This window comes from Hesperophylax consimilis, chromosome 1, assembly GCF_061612785.1.
Source record: "Hesperophylax consimilis isolate HC1 chromosome 1, BYU_Hcon_1.0, whole genome shotgun sequence".
NCBI classification, from domain to species: Eukaryota; Metazoa; Arthropoda; class Insecta; order Trichoptera; family Limnephilidae; genus Hesperophylax; species Hesperophylax consimilis.
The window spans coordinates 40,541,798-40,564,306 of record NC_142836.1 but is presented as its reverse complement, the minus strand read 5'-3'; the positions used below and the strand labels follow the sequence as shown (position 1 = coordinate 40,564,306).

At 35.9% G+C, this 22,509-nt stretch overlaps 2 protein-coding genes across 9 annotated transcripts in view; one reads left to right on the top strand and one right to left on the bottom strand.

The window, feature by feature from the left end:
- Positions 1-8,672, top strand: part of LOC149426892 (uncharacterized) — a 298,356-nt gene extending 289,684 nt beyond the window's left edge. For 6 of the 8 annotated variants that reach the window (XM_089634013.1, XM_089634015.1, XM_089634007.1 and 3 more), the window contains 4 exons: positions 3,501-3,680; positions 4,345-4,492; positions 5,572-5,672; positions 8,545-8,672. In XM_089634013.1, the coding sequence (XP_089490139.1) occupies positions 3,501-3,680; positions 4,345-4,492; positions 5,572-5,672; positions 8,545-8,640 (525 nt within the window). In that variant the 3' untranslated portion in view covers positions 8,641-8,672. Of the gene's footprint in view, positions 1-3,500; positions 3,681-4,344; positions 4,493-5,571; positions 5,694-8,544 lie in introns of those variants that run through there. The other 2 variants (XM_089634016.1, XM_089634017.1) reach the window with 2 other exon arrangements.
- A 648-nt stretch (positions 8,673-9,320) lies between these two features.
- On the bottom strand, positions 9,321-19,220 carry LOC149426891 (uncharacterized). Its single transcript, XM_089633986.1, has 5 exons — positions 19,041-19,220; positions 18,857-18,928; positions 18,652-18,770; positions 14,074-14,661; positions 9,321-13,861 (listed from the first exon to the last, which is right to left on the bottom strand). Exons 1-5 carry the CDS (start codon positions 19,095-19,097, stop codon positions 9,325-9,327), a joined length of 5,373 nt encoding a protein of 1,790 aa, XP_089490112.1. The 5' UTR covers positions 19,098-19,220; the 3' UTR covers positions 9,321-9,324.
- Between the last annotated feature and the right edge of the window lie 3,289 nt (positions 19,221-22,509).

Here is a 22,509-nt window from a genome sequence, read left to right as displayed (position 1 = left end):
TAAAACAGTGGTGACATGTGGTGAAAATATGTTTAATTAATTTTTTATTAAAAAAAAACGTTACCGGACAGCAAAGTGCACATAACATTTTTTACTCCAAATGTGCTAAGGAATAGCTGGTTAAAGTTTGTCGGGTTAGTGCCGATACACCCTGTATATATGTCAATATTTTGTGTAGTAGATCAGTTTTTAATATTCTCCTGACGAAGGAAGGGTTCTTCCGAAACCCGTAGAGTGAAAATAAAACAATAGTGGTCAAAAACAAATGTATGTGTTTTTATTATAAATTATGATGAGCCACAAAGTGAATGCTTTTTACAATTACGTAAATAATTATTAGTTTATATTCCATTTCTGCATGATATTATATAAGGCGACTGGGTTAAATTTGTTAAAACCTTAAACCCAATTTATGTTGGTTTATGTCGGGAGTAGATAGGTACCGACTGAATGGAAAATTGTTCGAATTAAAAATCTGAACTTATTTAGGTAGTGGTTTTTTTTAACGTGACACAGAAGACCCTGAGGAAAAGTATTGAAACGTAGAGGCCGTCATATCGTTCCACAGCCAAGCTGTTAAATTCTAGAAGGAGTTCTAGAAACGAACCGTTCTCACATGGCAAATATCAACCGTCTACAAATGTTTGGCGTGTTTCTCGACAACACACCGGTGTCAAAGGGATCAATCACACTAGTTCTTCGGAGCATCTTCCATTGAAATATCTGTAGAGCAAGGACAGCATTCCCACGCCTCTGCTGTAAATATTTGAATCAAATGGTTAGCAAATTATTTTTTACATGTTATTTATACCTTTAAATATTTTACACAACCTTTTGATTAATTAATAAAGTTTAAAAAAAATACAAGAATCAAATTATTTTACAGATTTTTTTAGACAAATAGGTATCTACCGCCCGCATAACTGATCGTAACATGAAACGCAACGGAAATAAAATAAAAGACTTTCCGTAGAAGCATCAAAAGAAATTAAAATGTTAATGAAACCGGTTCCCCGTTTCCCCTCGGTAAATGGACATGGTTTGAAATATAATTTCCGCTTTCGGGGTGAAAATAACGAATCTCCAAAGAAAGTGGAGTAGAAAAGAAACACCCGGACACCGCTACTTTAGGAAACCGCAGGAAACCGTATGACACGGGATTATAATATATAACTCTGGCTGGATTTACCAGATAAGAAAGGAGCAAGGACCATTCTTCATCACGTTACTGGGATCATAAATCCAAATTAAATTGGTTATCCTGAAATCTGTCAAACGCAATATTATATTCAGCAAGAATCGGCACTAGTTATTCTCTATAACTAACTATCTAGCTTTATAATACCTTGCTTTACTTGATATCTCTCAGCAGATGTAAATACTTTTTTAAATTAATAAAATTAGGGTCCTCGTATATGTCCACAATATAATACAAAATTATAGAGCATTGACATTTATGGTAATAACCTAAAGAAATATCGATATGAAGTAATGCGTACGATAGATTATTAATATGAGAGTATGGAGTGTATCGGGAGTATCTCCTATCCTCTTCCTCTCCCCTTCCTTTAACACCAAATTAATTTTAAGATATTAAAACTTCATTTCCAATGAACTATAACATAAGAAACTTCTGTGGCTTGACTTGTTAACTTGTATATTTATATCTATCATTGTATTTTATATAAAAGCTGTTTGTTTCTTACAAAATAAATAAATTTATGGCGTTGGTCTATTTTGAGGTGTATAAGGTTTCGCTGTAGAACTTTTTTCATAAATTTCATTAAATTTATTTTTTATAACATGGATATTTTTTTAAGTTCCGTAGGTCATGATTGAAATGGCGTAGAAAACTAAAAAAATATTGCATTTGAATAGTTTAATTCGAGACGGAAAAAACTGCAAAGTTCAAGAGTTTGTTTTCAAGACCTAATCATATCTGATTACGTCTAGAAGGGATCTAAATGACAATCTAGTCTCCTTCAAAAGAAGCAATCTTTCCTAAATGCCTTCCATTGATATGCTTGTTGGTGTAGCTCAAAGTGACCAGGTCACGCACGGAGGTTCCATCGAAGCCAGGGTCAAGCTAGTCTTACAGAAGCTGGGTGTACTTACAGGGCCCGCAGATACTTTAATAGTACACAACTGCTGGGCCTATACAAATCGCAAGTGCTCCCCATTGTTGAATTTGGTAGCCACCTCTGATCAGGAGCGCTAAAATACCTAAAAAAACCCCTTCAGTACAGAAATGTGCAGTCCGTTTGATAGATTCCCCTAGATTAACAAGCGGATTGCAATATTTAGAGCACAGGTGTCAGGTTGGTATGCTTTCCTTGTTCTATCGGTATTATAATGGAAGATGCTCCGAGGAACTAGCGACATTGATCTATTCGGCACACAAACGCGTGTCCAACACGGTTGACATTTGTTACACGAGAACGGGTCGCTCTACGACTCGTTCTTGAATTCAACAGCTCGGCGGTGGAACGATTTACCGGCCTCTGTATTTCCTCCCTCCTACATCATGGGTCTCTTTAAGAACCATGTTCACTCCTTCCTCTCCTCAAAAAGACCCTTCACATAGCATCCCCAGATTTGACATAGAATTTAACATTTTCCCCGAGGGAAATTATTTTCCTCAGGGCCTCATGTGTGGAGTAAAAATAATAATAAATAAATAAAATTTACTATCAAACGATTTAAATATCTATCTATCCGACATTTAAAATTTACCGGAATAAATTTTAGAGCTTATTCACATGAAAGCAAATTTAATTGAAGATAATGCTACTAATTGTTATTTTTTATAAGGGCAAACATATTGACGGTATCATTTGATTTCCTCCTAGTTCCATCACATTTTAAGTTTGCTTGTGCAGTGATAGAGGACTGATGAATAAGGAAGCTGGTGATTGGACCTGCGACGCCTGGGTTATTATTATAACTGCACGATCATCTAATCTTATATTATAATGAATAATATATATTATTATTAATTATAATATGAGGGTCCATATGAAAACTGGGAATTCTGTTTAGGTACCTGCTGTGAATTTGTGTGTACGAATAAACATTTTTATGCCACTGCTTTCAATAAACTTTTATTATTTAATTCTGCATGGCTTTAAACCCAATGTGATGCTTCCATAAATTTATAATGGCTGACTATATTTCTCACTCAAATTATAGGTACTAAATGAAGCCGAAAAACAACAATGAATAATTATTGTTGTCAACTATATTTGATAGTTGACATGCTTTTACTTATCTTCTGTAGATACCTCCCTTCTATCTATCTGAAAACCTGCCTGCGCTTTGAATTGGATTGTCAATTATGTTTGTACAAAAACAAAACACAATTAGAAAACTAAACGTTTATGTGGAAGATGTATAGTGCTACTATTTTAATGATGTTATAATATTCTCGTATTTTAAGACGTTAAAGCCTATTTCAGTTATGAAGATGTTGATTAAATGAGATATTTAATTATGTTCATCAGAGTGCCGTGGACGAGCAGAGGCGCATGCGTACTTACCTGGAGCGGGTGGAGCGCGAGGGGGTGCGCAAGGTGCGCCTCTTCATGGTCAGCACGGCGGCCTACGTGGTCTGCTGGGGGCCCCTTTTCCTGGTCACGCTCATCCTGTCCACCCACACACCTCATCACCGCCTGGCCTATGAGGTGACTCTATTCATTTTGTCCGTTAGATCCCCCAAAGCCAGCCCTGAGTCAAACGGCGCATGGCTCTAGTAAAAACCTCAGGGGTGCTGTGTTAGGCGTTAGATATTATCAGCGCTTTGGCTCCTGAGACTGCTTTTATTGCACCTGCACAGGGCCAGCTCTGAGAGCCCCTCTCCCTTTAAGGTCAACACGGCGGCCTATGCGATATGCAGGGAACCCTTGTTCCTAGTCACGCTCATCTTGTCCACACACGCCTCAACACCGCCTGATGTATGAGGTTACTCTATTCATTGTATCCATTAGAGCCCCTCTACCCTCATGGTAACAACACGGCGGCCTAGGTGGTCTACAGGGGACCCTTGTTCCTAGTAACGCTCATTCTGTCATATACACGCCTCATCACCGGCTGATCTATGAGGTGACTCTATTCATTGTATCCATTAGAGCCCCTCTACCCTCATGGTAAGCACGGCGGCCCACACGTCTTGGTCATAGAGTGAGGAACGAAAAATACAAGATAATTCAGGGAGAGATTGATGGTAGACGTGGCACTTCATGGTGGTTTCTAAAATAATCTGCGAGAGTGGTATGGATGCCATTCCACAGAAGAAATGACACATGGAGAGATGTGTATTTTAAATAACAAAATGTTGTGGTGTTCCAGATAACCCTTCACGTGTCCCATGCGCACGCGGCCGTTAGCCCGTGCCTGTTCCTCTGCCTGCACCGCGCTCTGCGTCGCGCCGCCGTGCAACTGTGCTGCGGCTGCTGTGTATCTTGGAGCCGCTGGGTGCTATCGCTGACCGCCGCAGGTACCCTCTACCTCGCTCTATCCTAACCCCTGATAACTCTCTCAACTCCTGAGCTCCGGTACGAGATCTAACTCGACTACCTAAGACGATAAAGATTTTTTTATCAATATCGGTAATTAGTCGACTTTTGCAAGCGTGCCCGCAAACGGCAATGATGATTGACAGTTCTAATCGACTTAAAGCTGCTTAGTATATCAAGACAGTCCGAACTCTGAATAAAGTGTTGATAAACTGCGTTATTACAAATTTCGAGCGGATCAAAAAGATTGGCTCATTTCAAATGGTCGTGTGCTTGGTAGACGACACTAAGTCAGAATCATAAACCATTTCGAGATTAAATCAATTTGCAAACAAACATACATGCAAGCACAAATACATATAGGTCGGTAAATCAGTATTTTTTAGTAATGGTATCACTAGGCTTTTCTTGCTAGATTTTTTTTATGAAATACAATAACTTTTCCTACCAGAAAGCAACTTGACAGATGTTATCTCTCAAGCCAATCTGCAACTGATATACCGGCCCAATATTATGCATGTACTTACTTACTTTAAAAAAATAATTCCTTAGAACTTATGCATCGAGCCATGATTTAACTTTCCCCAATTAATTCTCTGACACGAATTTCGAATGGAAGAAAAAATAATCTGTATCTAAAACTTTTGTTGAAATTAACAAAGAAGTCCAACTTTTTGCACTCTCGGCGACTGCTTCATTACTTACAAAACTTCATTAGAACAAAATAAAGTTCTATCAAAAAAACAACAACAAAAATCCCTTACTTATTTAATTATGTTGTTTTTAATCTTAATAGATTATATTTAACTTTTGGCTTTCACCCCTTAGTATTACGTACAAAACGTTGAGTTATGTTGTTTTTTTTTTTTTGTAACGAACTTTAAGTATCAAACTCGAATGTGAAGAACAAATTTCAAGGACAAGCTTAGTGCTGCCATAGTAATGAAAACTTTTAGTACCGATTGAATAAATTTCTAGAATATTATGCCAAGATGTATGTAACTTGAATAAAAAGATAACTTATTTAAATTTGACTGGTGTGTTTTATATTGTCTTTTAGCGGCCTCTCCCCTCGGGGAGCCGGCATACGAGCCCCAGGGCTGCAGCCCGGAGCCTCCGCCGTGCCCCCCACCGCCCCCACACCCCTCCCACACTATGCTGGTAATTACCTCTTATATGTAAGTGTCCCACACAACCATCCAACATATCCACCAAACAAACCACCCATCCAACCACCCCGCACTTAATCTCAGCCAGTTAACACCGTGAAACTTTACCATTACTCTATTATGCACAATGTATATTCAAGATACAAGTTGAGTGTTAAATAAGTTATAGCTTTGAATTTGCCAATAAGATAACATGAATCATTAACCCTCTTAAACCATCTCTAAGGACGGGTTGTTTCGCAGAATTTGAACAATTCATCAATTTTCAACGTTAAGTTCAAGTTCTGTGAAAGTCCTATTCGAGTTCTGTTATTATATCATTGTGGGCCAGGTGCTTCACAGAACTGAAATAATAACAAAACTTAAATATAGCTTTCAATAAACTTGAAAGTTAACTTTGAAATTTGATGAATTGTTTAAATTCTGTGAAACAATCAATCCTAAATCTTCAAAGTTACCAAAATAACAACTTGAATTTGCGGAAAGGCATAAAAGTAAATGTATTTTTGTATCCTCACTTTATTTTATGTATAGAAAAATCACTGCTATAATATTAACAATGAAAATTTGTATAAGCTGTAGAAAGTAATATTGTCTCAACTTTCATATATTTTACAATTTTGAATAGCACTGATTTTTCAAATGTGTTTTATTTAAAATCAGTTGGATTTTCTTCCTATGGGGCTATATTGCGACAATTCTATCTCCTTCATCTTCAAAATAATTCGAGGGCTTAAAGCCAAACAACGTTATCTACAAAAAAAATCTAGGTTCTAACTGTTATCTACAAAAACATACCAATATTTTGATGGCTCAAAGTCAAATAACGCTATCTAGGTACAAAAAATATATCAATACATTTTTGGTATATGTTTTTAGCGGTTAACATTGTTTGACTTTAAGCCTTCGAATTATTGGTATGTTTTTTTGTTGTATAAAACATTGTTTGACTTTAAGCCCAAGAATTATTTATACATTTTTTGTGATAACGTTGTTTGGCTTTAAGCCCGCGAATTGTAATAAGTTACATTTAGTCAAATTTTGTGTATATGAGAGTTCTTCCTGTGTTGGTGGAACTTTAAAAAAAAAAATTAAAGATTGAATGATGAAGCTTGAATAGACGCATTTACCCCAACTGATGTTTATTATGTCTTATAAAATATGTGTAAAATGTTTCACAGTGTTTACTTCTCAAACACAGATCATTATTATACTGTTTTTCATTAAATTAATAATTCTTTGAATGAAAAAATTGCAAAACGTAATAATAAATAATATGAGTGAAATGAAATAACCAAATCCATTATATTCAGTGATCTGTGTAAGTTTTAGACATTCATTAAAATACATACCCACAATGTACATACATACATACATGCGTAGTGGCTACACACATATAGTGACCATTTCACTCATTTTACATTTAAATATAATCAATCTTTAACAGCTTTTATAACCAATTTTATTTTTTGCTTTACCTAAAATTCTCATATTTAGCGAGGAAAACAGGTATGGTATGTAAGCATCGTTACTTGATAATCAATTAATTAGACATCTTTATTTCTATTCACTCTACAATGCAACTTAAGTGGTTTCTTAGATGATAGCAGTTTTCACTAACACGCAACGGTAGTGGTGAAAGGAATATTTGTATAGCAGTTCATTACGAGCATGATTACAACAATTTAGTTTCCTGCATCAATTAAATTAATCTACATTTATCTTAGGTTGACATATATAATAACTCTTTGTTCGCTTTGGGATTTCATTGGCTTAATATTAAACTTCTATTGATACGACGAGGTGTATCATATATGAGACTTTTACAGAGCGTCTCATATATGCGGCTGTCACAAATATGATCCATGAAATTTCAGTCGGTAAAGTCGAAATTGGTTGATCAACACCCGATAGTAATGCCTTCAGTAAAATCTTATTTCTTTCGTTATGCTGGCGATATCTTTAAGATAATTGCTGTGATTCGATGGCAGCTAAATTGGAGATTATGTATTTGAACTTTATTCCAAAGTCGATACAGTCACTTTCATGGAACATATTTACTTAAAATGTATGTATATTAGCGATGAGTCGTTCATGAACAAGCTGCACAATTGAGCTAGCTCTTTGATGAGCCGTATTCGTACAGCACCCGGTAAACAGTTCCACAGTTCAATTGAACGGTTACGGAACGGGAATGGAAAAATAGCACCATTAAAATTATTTAAGTATTGATTGTTATTACATACTCAGAGACATGAACGGCATCTGACAGTCCGACATCTGGACTTAGAGATACGTACCTACATCTACTATCTACCTAGCACCTTATTTTTCTCGTGGTACGAGGCAGCGTACTAGTACCAGGGTCGTACGATCATTCATATGCCTAATCTGGGAGCTGGGAGCCGTATTGGGGGAGCCTTGCCGAGGGAACTGTATTGGGTGAGCGCAGTATTCTCATTGCTCATACGCCCTGAGCTCACAGCTCCCGTCCAATTGAGTCGACTCTTTCAGCTGTACAAAATTATTGAGCTGGTATTATGGCTCACGAGTCATGATTTATCGCTAATGTATATGCGAAAAAATTCCTATCAATAACCCAACATAGGTTTGCACTTACAACTCTATCACAAAAAATATTCAGGATAATGATTGAGGTTTTAATGAAGAAGATCTTTAGTGGATAAACTTTATTTTTGTTTATTTCAGAAAGAGAAAATGATAGATTAAGAAAAATACTGTTTTATAAGTTGTTAAGAATCTACATAAACTTAAAAGATAACAAATACATTGTGTTAGTTGTTGTTTGAGATAATTAGTATAAATAACAAAAAGCATGTATGGTTGTTTTGTTTGCTTTAAAGGGAAACTCAGCTATGATGCTGGAAAGGTGGGCAGTGGGCAGCGAGCAAAGTGAGGGCGGCAGTTCTATCGCGAGCAGTGCTCAGCAGACCCTGTAACTCCAGCGCCCCCGGCTAAACCAGCCACCAGCTAACTAGGCCAGGAGCCACCACCAGAGGTGTTTTGCATATCCCCACTCAGGACACGAATCCACTTCAAGATTCACAGACTGAGCCTCCCAGAGAAGACCTAAGTTCTAGACTGGCGACACTGCGTTATATATTGCATTGGCAGTGTTCATCGTCATTTAAGATTCAGTCCATTTATGTGGTATCCTATCTTACTGTAAATATATTATACTCTATATTATATAAGTGTAATCGTAATATAGAAAATAAATTATATATTGATAAAAATACATGGCTATTTTAATTAATGCATAGATACTTTAACAATGTCACAAAGTAGGCGAACTTATTAAATATATAAATTACTTCTAAACTATGCCAAGACACGGGAACTCCTTCCAGACAGACGTAGCAAAACTCATTGCTATAAAGGTTACTGACATACATAAAGAAAAAATATTATTGAACACTAAACCTTCAGATATTTACCTATGATTGAAAAATATTATTCTTTATTCACATAAAACTCGGAAACATGACATACTAAGTGGATAAAGTATAAAAATGTGGCATTTACCAATTTCTCACAATACAAGGCAGCAGCAAATGTGTCAAGAACTATTAATAGAAACAAGTTCCTGTCAAATAAATACATTTTATTAAAATTTTTCAATTTTATAACTTCTTTATAACAGTGTTCCGTCTGAAAATCTTAACATGCAGGGTATTTTCTGAGATTGGTGTAACGCAGGTCTTTCTTGCACACGCTGTAATTGAAGGAATGCTAGTTTCGCATTTCTCTTCAATCTGTTTAGACTCCGACAGATTATGTTTCTCATTTGATTTTTCTAAATCGGTTACAGTTTTACTAGTTTCACATTTGGGGATAGATTTAGGCACAGTAGTGTCACTTTTGGCTGAATCAATTGTGATATTACTAGTGTCACCTTTGGCAACCAATTTAGGCACAGTAGTGTCACTTTGGTCTAAATCTATTGTGGTATTAATAGTATTACCTTTGGGGACCAATTTAGGCACGGCAGTGTCACTTTTGTCTAAATCGATTGTGGTATTACTAGTGTCCCGTTTGGGGACCGATTTAGGCATGGTATTGTCACATTTGTCTAAATGAATTGTGGTATTACTAGTATCACTTTTGGAGACTGATTTAGGCAGGGTAGTGTCACGTTTTTCTAAATCGATTGTGGTATTATTAGTGTCGCATTTGGGGACCGATTTAGGTACAGTAGTGACACATTTGTCTAACTCTATTGCGGTATTACTGGTGTCACTTTTTTCTTTGGAGACCAATTTAGGCAGGGCAGTGTCAGGTTTCTCTAAATCAGTTGTGGCTTTACAAGCATCAGATTTGACGACCGATTTAGGCAGGGTGGTGTTACTTTTGTCGATATTACTTTTAACTTTACTGAACTCAGATTTAGAGTCAGATTTAACTTCGCTGTTTCTAGATAAACTAGTCGCGCTTTTTGAATCAGATTTAGTTTTAGGATTACTAATTTCTCCAAACAAATCAGTTTTCCGTGAATTGGTTTCTTGCTCACTGGTCTCACCGAATAAATCATATATCTCAATATGTTTTTTGGGTTTACCTTTTGAGTTGGTTTTCTCGAGCTGTTTTATAGATTTAATGGAATCACACTTTGCTTCTGAATTATCTTGAGGAGTTTTAGGCTTACTGGTATTAGATTTTTCATGGCTTTTATGTTTACTGGTGTCACATTTGGACTCTGAATTCTCTGTATGAATTTTAGGTTTACTGGAATCAGATTCGAAGTTTGAATTTTCAGAATGAATTTTCGGCTTCCTAGTGTCAGATTTCTCAAGAATGATTTTGGTTTTACTGCCGTCACATTTTGAGTTTGATTTCTCTAAATGGGTTTTAGGTTTATTGACGTCAAATTTCTCAATATTGTTTGTAGCTTTACCAGGGTCACACTTCTCAAGATGGGTTTTAGTTTTAATCAAATCATGTTTGGAGTCCAAATGGGTTTTTGTTTTACTGGAATCCGGTTTTGATTCCGAATGATCTATGTGGGCTTTAGTTTTAATGGAATCAGTTTTTGATTCTAAACTATCTATGTGGGTTTTAGTTTCAGTGGAATTAGTTTTTGGTTCTGAACTATCTATGTTGGATTTAGTTTTACTGGAATCAGGTCTTGATTCCGAATTATCTATGTGGGTTTTAGTTTTACTGGAATCAGATTTTTCAAGGTGGCTTTTATGTTTACTGGTTTCAGATTTTTCTATATGGGTTTTAGATGTACTGAAATCAGAAGCTGAGTTTGAATTCTCCAAATGAATTTTAGGCATAATGGCATCAGATTTCTCAGGAATGATTTTGATTTTACGGGTGTCACATTTTGATTCTGATTTCTCCAAATGGATTTTAGATTTATCGGTGTCAGATTTCTTAAGATTAGTTTCACCAATGTCACATTTCTCTAGGTGGGTTTTAGTTTTACTGGAATCAGACTTAGAATCCAAATTATTTAGATGGGTTTTAGACTTACTCCTATCAGATTTTTCAGCGTGACTTGTATTTTTACTGGTTTCACAGTTTAAATCCAAATTCTCTTTGCGAATTTTGGGTTTGCTGGCATCAGATTTGTCAACATGATGCATGGATTTATTTATGTCACATTTTGAGTCCGAAATCTCTACATGAGTTTTAGGCTTAGTGGTATCAGACTTTTCATGTTGTGTATGTCTGTTGGTGTCATATTTTGTGGCCAAATTCTCTATAGGAGTTTTAGATTCACTGGCACCAGATTTTTCATGATGGGGTTTAGTAGCGTTACATTTTGATTCTGAATCGTCTGCATGGGTATGCTTATTGGTAAAAGAATTATCAAGACCCTTTTTAGATTTACGAGTGTAACATTTTAAGTCGGGTTGTCTTAACTGTTTGCTGTTGTCATGTGTTGAGCCCGATTCGGCTAAATTACTGTTGTCAACCCAAATTTCCACCACTTCCATTTCTTCCACATTGTTTACAGATAGCTTGCATTTTAAATCAGATTTGACTGGATTACTTTTGGAAACCCAAGAGTCTTTCACTTGCATTTTCTCCGGATTGTTTTCAGATTGACTGCATTTTAAATCAGATTTGGCTGGATTACTTTTGGCAACCCAAGAGTCTACCACTTCCATTTCCTTCGGAATGTTTTCAGATGGTCTGCATTCTAAATCAGATTTGGCTGGATTACTTTTGGAAACCCAAGAGTCTTTCACTTGCATTTTCTCCAGATTGTTTTCAGATTGACTGCATTTTAAATCAGATTTGGCTGGATTACTTTTGGCAACCCAAGAGTCTACCACTTCCATTTCCTTCGGAATGTTTTCAGATGGTCTGCATTCTAAATCAGATTTGGCTGGATTACTTTTGGAAACCCAAGAGTCTATAACTTGCATTTTCTCCGGATTGTTTTCAGATTGACTGCATTTTAAATCAGATTTGGCTGGATTACTTTTGGCAACCCAAGAGTCTACCACTTCCATTTCCTTCGGAATGTTTTCAGATGGTCTGCATTCTAAATCAGATTTGGCTGGATTAATTTTGACAACCCAAGTGCCCACCACTTCCATTTTCTCTGGATTGCTTTCAGATAGACTGCATTTTAAATCAGATTTGGCTGGATTACTTTTGGCAACCCAAGTGTCAACCACTTCCATATTTTCCAGATTGTTTTCAGATAGACTGCATTTTACATCAGATTCACTACAGTCACCAAATAAATCAGATCTCGCAGGCTTATTCCTGGTTGTAAGAGTTTTGCATTTCAATTCAGATTCCACTACATTAACAGAATGTTTTTCTGAATGGTGTTTAGGCACGCTAGTATGGCATTTCAAATCAGATTTTTCTGGACTTTTTTTACTAGTCTCTGACTTCTTTTGATCTTGCTTTAAATTGCATTTCAATTCAGATTTCTCTAAATTAATTTGTGGTATACCAGCCTCGGAACTGGAATCAGATTTTTCATGATGGTGTTTAGATAAACTACTTTGGCTTTTATTGCCCTCCTGCTCTAGATGTTTCTTTGGTAAGCTAATGTCACCTTTTATTTCCGGTTGGACTAAATTTTTCTTAACATCTTTAGTATCACGTCTTCTAGAAACAGAGGGTTTGTTGGTTTCGTGAACATTTTCACTACTTTCTTTTGCAATTAAAACTGGTGTCTTTACCTGAGGGGATGTCTTTGCTGTTTCTTTTGAATCATCATCAGTAAAATAATACTTAACGTTTCTACGCGGCCTTTTAGTTATTTTCACACTATACGAATTTGAATCAGTCCAGTCATCAGTCAAGGTCATGATTGGGGTTTTAGACTCACCATCTGGTTCTGTCGGCTTAATACCGTGATGCTTAATAGAGGAGTCTACAACTTTTACTGAATGAGCACTATCTGACATTAAACATACTTTCATGTTTGGACCATCATTCTTAGCTTTATTGTGTAGAGGAATACAGACGGTTTTCTTGGCGTCATTAACAGTCTGCTGCCCTTGTATTTCTCCTTCAATATCATAGTTGGTAGGTTGAGAAAGATTTCCTTGTTTATCAGTTGAAATCGAATCGTTTTTCTTGTGTATATCATGACGAGGTGAATTGTTTCCGAGTTTAATTTTTTTTCTAGGAATATGCGTTTCATCAATGAAATGTGTGCTTGATTTGTTTTTCTCATCTTTTTCTTTGCTAATTTTTGATCTATCTTCAAAAGAAGCCTTGGAAATACATTTTGATGAGCGCGCAGGACTTGGTCTCCTTCCAGATTCATGGCTGTGCTTTGAAGACCTAATGCTATCTCCGCTGGCGTTGGACTCCCTCCGTCGTTCTTCAGAAAGCTTCCGAGAACTATCATTATAATGTTCCTTTCTCTCCAACCTTAACCTGTCGATGTTTCGCGAAGAATGTCTTTCAGTTTCTCCTCTTCCTTTCTCATTGTATCTGCCATATTTTCCAGATCTGCCAGATCTACCTTGGAAGCTAGAATTATCATGGTAATTATTTTTCCTATCTCTGGAATTGGATCGACCTTGATGAAAGCTTTTGTGATCCGGGTGTCGAAGAGGGCTTCGAGACCGTTTAATGTTATTCCTTCTAATTTGTTCATTGCTTCTGGATCTGGATCGGGGTCGACTGTTGCTTCTTTTATAATCATCTCGTTTATTTCTTGGAGAAGGACATTTTCTAAAACGAAATGCACAACAAAATTTTAGAAATGCTTAAAATAAGATAAAAATTGAGGTGTATGGGAATAGAAGACTTCCTAATTTACTGTATAATATATAATACCTAATAACACAAAACAAAGTACAGAAAGTTTTGTGCTGCGTTTATATAAAGTTGTAAAATAGACAATGAAGTAAAAGTTAGAAAGCAAATTAAAAGTTTTCATTTACCTTTTTGGGGATATGTGAGATGTTTCGTCTTCGAAAATTTTTGGATGTAACGAGTTTTCCACTTCAGAATAATCCTTCTCGAACTCCATTTGCGTCAGTCGAAGTCTCCGTTCCAAAACCTTATCATACAGCTGACTAGAGGTTTGGTCCAGCTCCGCATTGATGGAGTTTTGCAGAGAATCATTTTGGTTAGTTTCATTTGCTCCAAACAACACAGTTTTGGCATAATTATGAAAAGACAGAGAATTCTCATATCTACGAGAAATTCCAAATAAGTCTGTTTGGGTATCTTTTATAGGCAAAGCATTCCCCGATTCACTTGCAAATGAAATTGAACCACTCCCTTGTTGTGAATTGAGGAGATGTCTACTAGTATTCTCTGGTTGTTTTCTCTCTTCATTAATTGGTCGATAAGTACTGCAATTCGTTGGCCCTTTCTGTGCTGGAATTCCCGTTTGTTTGAAAATACCGAAATGTGCTTTTTCAGGTTGTCTCCCTTGGAGTTCTGTTGGCTTGTTGTTAATGGGCAAAATATTGGGATTGTATTTCAAAAATGGTTTTTGTGGCCTGATAGGTACATTATTTTCCCTGGAATAAAACATTTGGATAATAAAGAAAGGGTAATATAGTATAAGCAACTAATCTACAAAGAACAACTGCTCCATTCTGCTGTTTGGTGGCGAGTTTGTTTCTAGGTCAGACCTTGTGATCGCCGTAAGTGAGCAATCCCAATCAATTTTAACTTTCTTATTTACTAAATTCCCTAGTCTTATACCATGAGAGTTTCATTAAAAAGAATAATTATTTTTTTAATTTAAATCAGTGTCGGCCAAACTGTTTTACTTCCCGCCACACTTGTGAATGGGATTTGTTCCACGGCACACCAAATAAGAGCAGAGATTTAATTGCTGTTGTAGCCAATCGAGGATGTTAACTCCAGCGATATCCAAAATGTTGATAACTCTAGCTCAGAAAATAAGGCTTTGTGCACAGGGTAATTTTTTAAATTTATTCAAATTTCCTCCTCTTTAGTGACAGATGTGTACCGTTGAATATTACGAATGGATTGATGAACATTTGATGATCAAGTGATGGAAAATGATGTAGAAAGGAGTTCTCTGCACTTCTGGCATAATTTTAAAAAATTTTGAGGAAGGGTCTACACCAGAGAAACCATCAAGCTGTGAATTTTTAACTTTTCTGGTCCACAGTTCTAACTTGTCAGCAAGAGATTTTAAGTTTCCTGTAATTGTAATGATATTTTTGTTCGCTCCTTGGTGGCTTACATTTAAAATGTTTAACTTCTCAAAAAGATTGTTAAAAATATTACTTCCAGCCACGAAACGTCCTCGTGAAGAAAATCATTTCCCATATTTTCAGCATCGAAGAAAGAAATTATTTCTGCTCGCAAAGAGATAAATCGTGATAGTACTTTTCCTATAGAGAGCCAATGTACTTCAGTATGAAGCAGCAAACACTTAAAATCAGAATACATATTTTTTTACACAATAACGCAACGAGGGAATTTGATTTTGATGCTTATATACCAGCGTCAATATAGCCCACTATGTTATCCACTATCGACCACTATGCCCGAAAGTGACAATTATGTGTTTGAATATATGTAGATGTACAATTCATTTAAAATTAAAATGAATAATGAGGGAAGCTTTACATCAGGGGTGCTCAAACGGTCGATCGCGATCGACCGGTCGATTGCGAGTGCTTTTTGAGTCGATCTCGAGAAAAAATTCCCATTTTTCATGCCTTCTTTTTTATTATTTATTTGTAGCTTGCGGACTGAGTTACTGAACGGAGTGTTCTAGAACATTGCAGATAATATCAGATATACATCTCATAGCCACAGCATCTGACACAAAATTCTGGTATTTTATATCTGCAGATAAATATCCGAATCTAATGGGACTTGGACACGGTCAAGCGGCTTGATCGCAAGCACGTAGTTTTTTTGTCTATTGTTGTCTATTGTTGTCTATTATTGTCTATGCTTAGCGGCTTGACAGCCCGCATCAAGCCTCTCCGTCAAGCATGGCCACGCCTTCCTGTGATTTCGTGGTGGTCTATGTATATGTACTTCTATGCCTTCCTGTCATTTCGTGACTCGCGGCAAAATGGAATCTGTCAAAGACGCGTTCTTGGCTCTTACGTTAGCTTTATGTTTGAATAAAATAATAAAAAGAAACGAATTTGGTGTCAAGAATGGTACAAGTTAAGGTACCGCTTTACCCATGAGCATTTGCAAAGTGTATTACAGGCTACAGCTATTTTTTGTATGAATATCTTGTGCGGTATTCATACAAAAAATATGTTTTCTCCATTGAAAATTCAGAAAATTATTTATTCTACAGTTTGATTATTAATGACCTTGAAAACCGCTGTCATAATTATTAAAAAATACTAAAATACTTCCAAAAATTTTAAATTAGATGGATTTCTACAAATTGAACACAAAAACAATAACTAAGTACCTATTTTATAACAATTTTATTCAATTTATATCATTGTTTATGATACGTGATATTTATTTGTCTATTGTCGTTTGTCTATTCCCACAAAAATATAAATTCGCATCAAGCCTCGCCGCAAGCACGTAGAATTGCGCAATGCTTGCAAGCCAGCTTCGGTACACGGTCAAAATGCTTGACACAAAGTGCCATAGACAATAAACTACGTGCTTGCGATCAAGCCGCTTGACCGTGTCCATGTCCCATAAGGCAAATCGCCCTTCAATTGACGACAATGTTTGGGTCAACTTACTTGTGCGAGTCTGCATTTTCTGAAATGAAGATAATTATGTCAAAATATCGCAATCGACTAACTGACGAACATATGTCATCGTGCTTGCGATTAGCACTCGGTAATTACGTACCATTGTATGAAAAGTATGCTGAGGACATGCAGTGCCACGCTTCAACATCCAAAGTCATTATTTAGTTAAGTTTAGAAACTAGAACTCGTTTGTTTTTTGTAAGAACCAATAAACTTGCAATTATGAATAAATATAAGTTTTTTTATTGACTTTTTAGTGCAGACCTCTACCTACCTTGACTAAAAAAATCCATATTGCGAAAGAATTTATGTCGTTCCTCCAAATTCTATGTGGATTCGTGGCCATGCAATTGTGCAACGTCCCTATATGTACACTTTTATCTGCGCCACGATACACCCTACCTACATAGATGACAATCCTGCATCACACATACTTGCAGCCTCTCAGAGTCGATCGATCGGAATCTAATAATATTGAGGTAGATCGCCAGCAGTTCAAGTTTGAGCACCCCTGCTTAACATGTATTAGGGTGAAAGGGGTTTTAGGGTGTGGTTTGATATCACCATGGTTATTCAATCTATACATGGATAATTGTATGCAAGAATTGAAAGAGGTGGTATTGGGCGCAAATTGAAAGTATGTTGCATCTTTTATGCTGCTGATGCTGTGCTGATTGTACAGTCTAATACTGAATAGAAAAGGAGGTTATACAGTATGGAAGATATACAGTCTCTTGTCTAGTATGAACGAAGTATGTATGAAGAATGAGTTAATGATGAATGTAAGTAAGTCTAAAGTCATGGTGTTTGAAAGAGAGAGAGTACGAAAAGAGTGTGCAATATAGTTGTGAATACTTAAGAAGTATGTTTACGAGAGATATGAAGGCTGACAAAGATATTGAATGAAGGGTAAATGCAGGTAAATACATTAATGGAGGACAGAATGCAGTTGGCGCTAATAAAAAAATCTCCAAAGAAGCGAAGCTAGCAGTCCACAATGGAGTGCTGATACCTACCCTGATGTATGGCAGTGAGGCATGGAACTGGCAGAAGAAGGATCAAAGTAGACTGAATGCTGTAGAAATGAAATCCCTGAGGTGTATGTGTGGTAAAACCATGTACGAACGTGTGAGAAATGTGGAGATTCGCAAAAAATGCAAGGCTGATGTAAGCATAATGAGTAAGATTAAGAAAGGGACGCTCAGATAGTTTGGGCACGTAGAGCGAATGAACGAAGAAATGAGTGTAAGGAGAATATACGATGCAAATGTGAATGGTAGCAGAAGTCGGGGACGCCCGAGAAAGACATGGCACAACCAAGTGAATCAGATACTTGAGTCGGGCCATGTCAAGAGTCAGAATAATATAAGAGTATGTATGAATGTGAATGAGGCAAGGAGAGTGTGTCCGTCCTCTTTGCCTACCCCTGCGGAGAAACGGCGTGAAGGTTAGTTAGTTACGAATTATTTAAAATCAACAAATTTGAGACCTTTGAGCCACACCTGACACTTCTTGCGGCAGACAGTTTGGCCGACACTGGTCTACATTAAACATTTATAATTATTGCAACAACAAAAGTACTATGAGAAATGGCTTTTCTGTGCAGCCTTCAGTAATTTAACTGAAATATGTGGAAGAAATTTACAAAAGTTGTTACAGTATTCACTTTACATACATTCTTATGAGTAACGAATTCTGAAAGATATATAACATAACAAAATATTGTATTTATGCCTCAAAAGTATTAGAGATACTTTATTAATTAGATAAATAATAAGAAAATCTAACCGTTCTCTCAATTCTGCGATAGTCTTGTCTTTCCTTTGGATTTCCGACGTCGAGGTTTTAAGTAAAGATGAAATATTTGTGCGTAACTCCTTAACCTCCTTTTCTATTACAGTATTTTTCTGCAAAATTTCATAAGTAAATTAGTTTTGACATTTCAGGATATTCAATTTTAAGAAATACGAAAACATATTATTGAATAGCTCACCCGAGTTAAAACTTTCTTCTCCTCTTCTAATGCGGATATTTTATCCAATAAAGCATGATTTTCACGTCGAAGCTAGAAACCAAATACAATCATAACTATAAATAAAATTATAACCTAAAAATAAATGCCAAAACTTATTTGATCGTCGGAGGTGTAAAAAAGAAAATATACAGAGAAAACTCACTTTTTCTACTTCTTCGCCAAAGTCAAAGTTTTCTAAATCTTCATAAATATCAACCATTGTGCATTTAAATGATATTTTTAGGCTTAAAACAACAATAAAACCTCTCACAAATGACAATAAATAGAAAATTTCGTTTACTTGGCTTTGGTTTTGGTTATTATTCGCAGCTGCAACTGGCAGTGCTGATTGCAGGGTTGCCAGTTCATATCTTCTAAAATACCCACAATAGACATTCAAATTCCCCACAAGTTCTTTTACCTAAATAACACAAATTTTATTGAAATTACCATTTATTTTGTATTTTATGGTCATTTTCAGCGTTTTCTTTTTTTTTCTGGACTTAAAAATAGATTTAATATTTGTTAGGAATAAAACGAAATCGTAGTACATTCTCACAATTTTTGTAAATATTATTTTGAGGTAAAAAAATGCCCATAATCCTCACATTATTACCATAAAAAGGTCCTCCCTCCAAAACAATCCAATTCATGAAAAATCAGACAAATTCCCCGCGATTTGGGGAATTTCTCACGAACTATCAACCCGACTTGCTGGCACTGGCACAACGCCATAGACATTATTATAGAGTCACAGTCACTAGTCACAACGAGAATGGTTTATTTATGGTCACAACTACTTGGTGTTTGGTGCGACAGTGCTGGCACTACACAATTGTCCGATGGCTCGAGTCAGCTCGAGTTAGTCGGTTCGAGTTCGAGTTGGCCCAGGATTGCTCCGGTAGTTGTAAACAATACCCGGATCGAAGGAGTTAACCTTGCTCGCACGAAGCGGCCCTCTACATATCAGTCTGCGTTCGGCAGATAATCGAGAGTCTCGATTAGAGACGGACGTTAATGAGATAATATTAGTATGAGAGAATGAAGTAAAAATTATTGTAAACTATTATTTTTAAAGCACTATGAAGCTGAACCAGTATCATACAATTCGAAGCAAAAATCGCCTGCAAAAAACAAGTGTCATTACACGATGCATGGTTACGATTTGTAGCCTCCACGAATAAGCCAGTGGATGAATTAAGAAAGAAAAATAATAAACCTTGATGTCTGCTTTGGGTAATCATGCGAACAAGGAGAGTGACTCAATAGCTTCTTGCTCTTTTGTGAATTTTTTAATTTTATTTTTATACAGTGTGTCCGGGGTAAAATGCACTGGAAGGTGATTCTACATGATTGCAGAAGTAATAATGACAAGTAATTTGTTTGAAATTCAATTTTTTTCCGTACAAAAATAACTTTTCTGCGGAAGAATGTTTTTTCCATGCAAACCATTCAACTTTTAACCCGAAAACTACCTTAAAACGTTGTCATTTCAAAAAAGGTTATTTATATTTTTTTACTTCTACCACCATGTACAATCAGGACGATTGTGTACAGTTGGACGATTGTACACATTGTGTAGTTCCAGCATGGAGTTTCGAGGAACTACAGCATAGACAATAAACCACAACTTCTGATTCAGGTGATTCGTAACCCATCTAAAGATGTTAAAATAAACAGCAAAAAATCTAGTCAACATCTAAACCGCTTTCGCATAAATAAACACTCATCGCTCTTGATACGTAAGCTGTAGGGATGGCTGATCTGAAATGCGCCATAACTACGGTTACCGCGACTGGAGCCGGTTCTTTATGCAGTTATTTTTAGCACCGGTTCCCGATTTTTCGAAAAATAGCGGGAATCAAGCTGGTCACACACGAAACATATAACTTCGCATAAATAAACCACTAAACTCGTAACATAACATCGTCGTTTCCCGTACACTGTATAAGTGCGTGGCGTTCTTAGCCAAAATGAGTTGTTTACAACATTCGATTCGATTTTTCTCCATATGATGTATCCAGAGATGTGCTTTATTTCAAATAAATCCATTTCAAATGGAAATGCAAAATGGGTATTTTCCATTTTGCATTTTAAATGCTTTTCTAAAAACCATTTTGCATTTTAAATGCTTTTCTCAATGCATTTTCCATTTTAAATGCTTTTTTGCAACATTCTTCCTACTATCTCCACTAATCTTTTTTTCATAAGCCCCAAATGTCAGTCGGTCCTCAACCTCGCTATGAGAGATAATTTACATTTGTCAAGTTGCTCCCTGGTAGGAGCCCTGGCAATTGAGTGATACCATTACAAAAAATACTGATTCAAATACTGAACATAGGGCCATGACGCACAGTGAGCTGAAAATCGAGAGTGGTTTATTTATGAAATCGCCTTTCATAGACATAGAGACTTGAATATTAAAGGTTTTTTTTTTTGCTAGAAATGGATTCTGCTGATCATTACTTGGCTATAAAATTTCGTTCGAAGCAATTGCGTGTACACGTGAAGGAGTTATCATTTTTTAAAGAAAAATTTGTATGGCACTGACATTAAAAATGAGGCTATCTCTGGAATCATAAGGTTGGCCATTCTATCCTTACACACAGATATACTACTATTTATTTGTATTTTTTTGACACACTTCGTATTGTGGCGCAACTTGCGATTTTTTTTTTTAAATTCTCAAGTTGAAAAAAAAACTTTTTTATGTTGATGATTCATTTTAATGCTTAAATGCTTTTAGGCTTGCAGTGTAAATAAAATATTGTAAACTAGACAAAGCATACTCATATGTAAAGCATTTAAGCATTTGAATGAATCATCAACATAAAAAAGTGTTTTTTTCAACTTGAGAATTAAAAAAAAAAAATCGCAAGTTGCGCCACAATACGAAGTGTGTCAAAAAAATACAAATAAATAGTAGTATATCTGTGTGTAAGGATAGAATGGCCAACCTTATGATTCCAGAGATAGCCTCATTTTTAATGTCAGTGCCATACAAATTTTTCTTTAAAAAATGATAACTCCTTCATTTGTACACGCAATTGCTTTGTACGAAATTTTATAGCATAGTAATGATCAGCAGAATCCATTTCTAGCCAAAAAAATACCCTTGAAAATTCAAGTCTCTATGTCTATGAAAGGCGATTTTCAGCCCACTGTGTGACGCTTGTAATATTAAATGTTAGATAGCAGTTTCTATGTTTTTACGTTGGCAACATTAGTCCCGCGCAAATTTTTTGTGGTTTCACAATCTGTAGTCGTGGTGTTTTTGGATTTACCATCATGTAATATGTTTGTTCTACATTGATGTCCATTATTAAATAGCAAAATTGTTTAAAAATTCTATAATTATTTTAATTGTTTGACCTGAGAAACCATTTTGCATTTTCAATGCATTTTGAAAATAGGTATTTTGCATTTGAAATGCTTTTCTAAAAACCATTTTGCATTTTGCATTTTCAAATGGAAAAGTTTTGACCCATTTCCATTTTGCATTTCAAATGGTTTTGGGTACCCATTTTGCAAATCTCCGGATGTATCATACTGTAGTATATCCTATGTGAATATTTATATTGTTTCCTAAATAAACTGACGTACAAAAAATTTGTGGGCTTGGCCTATATCAG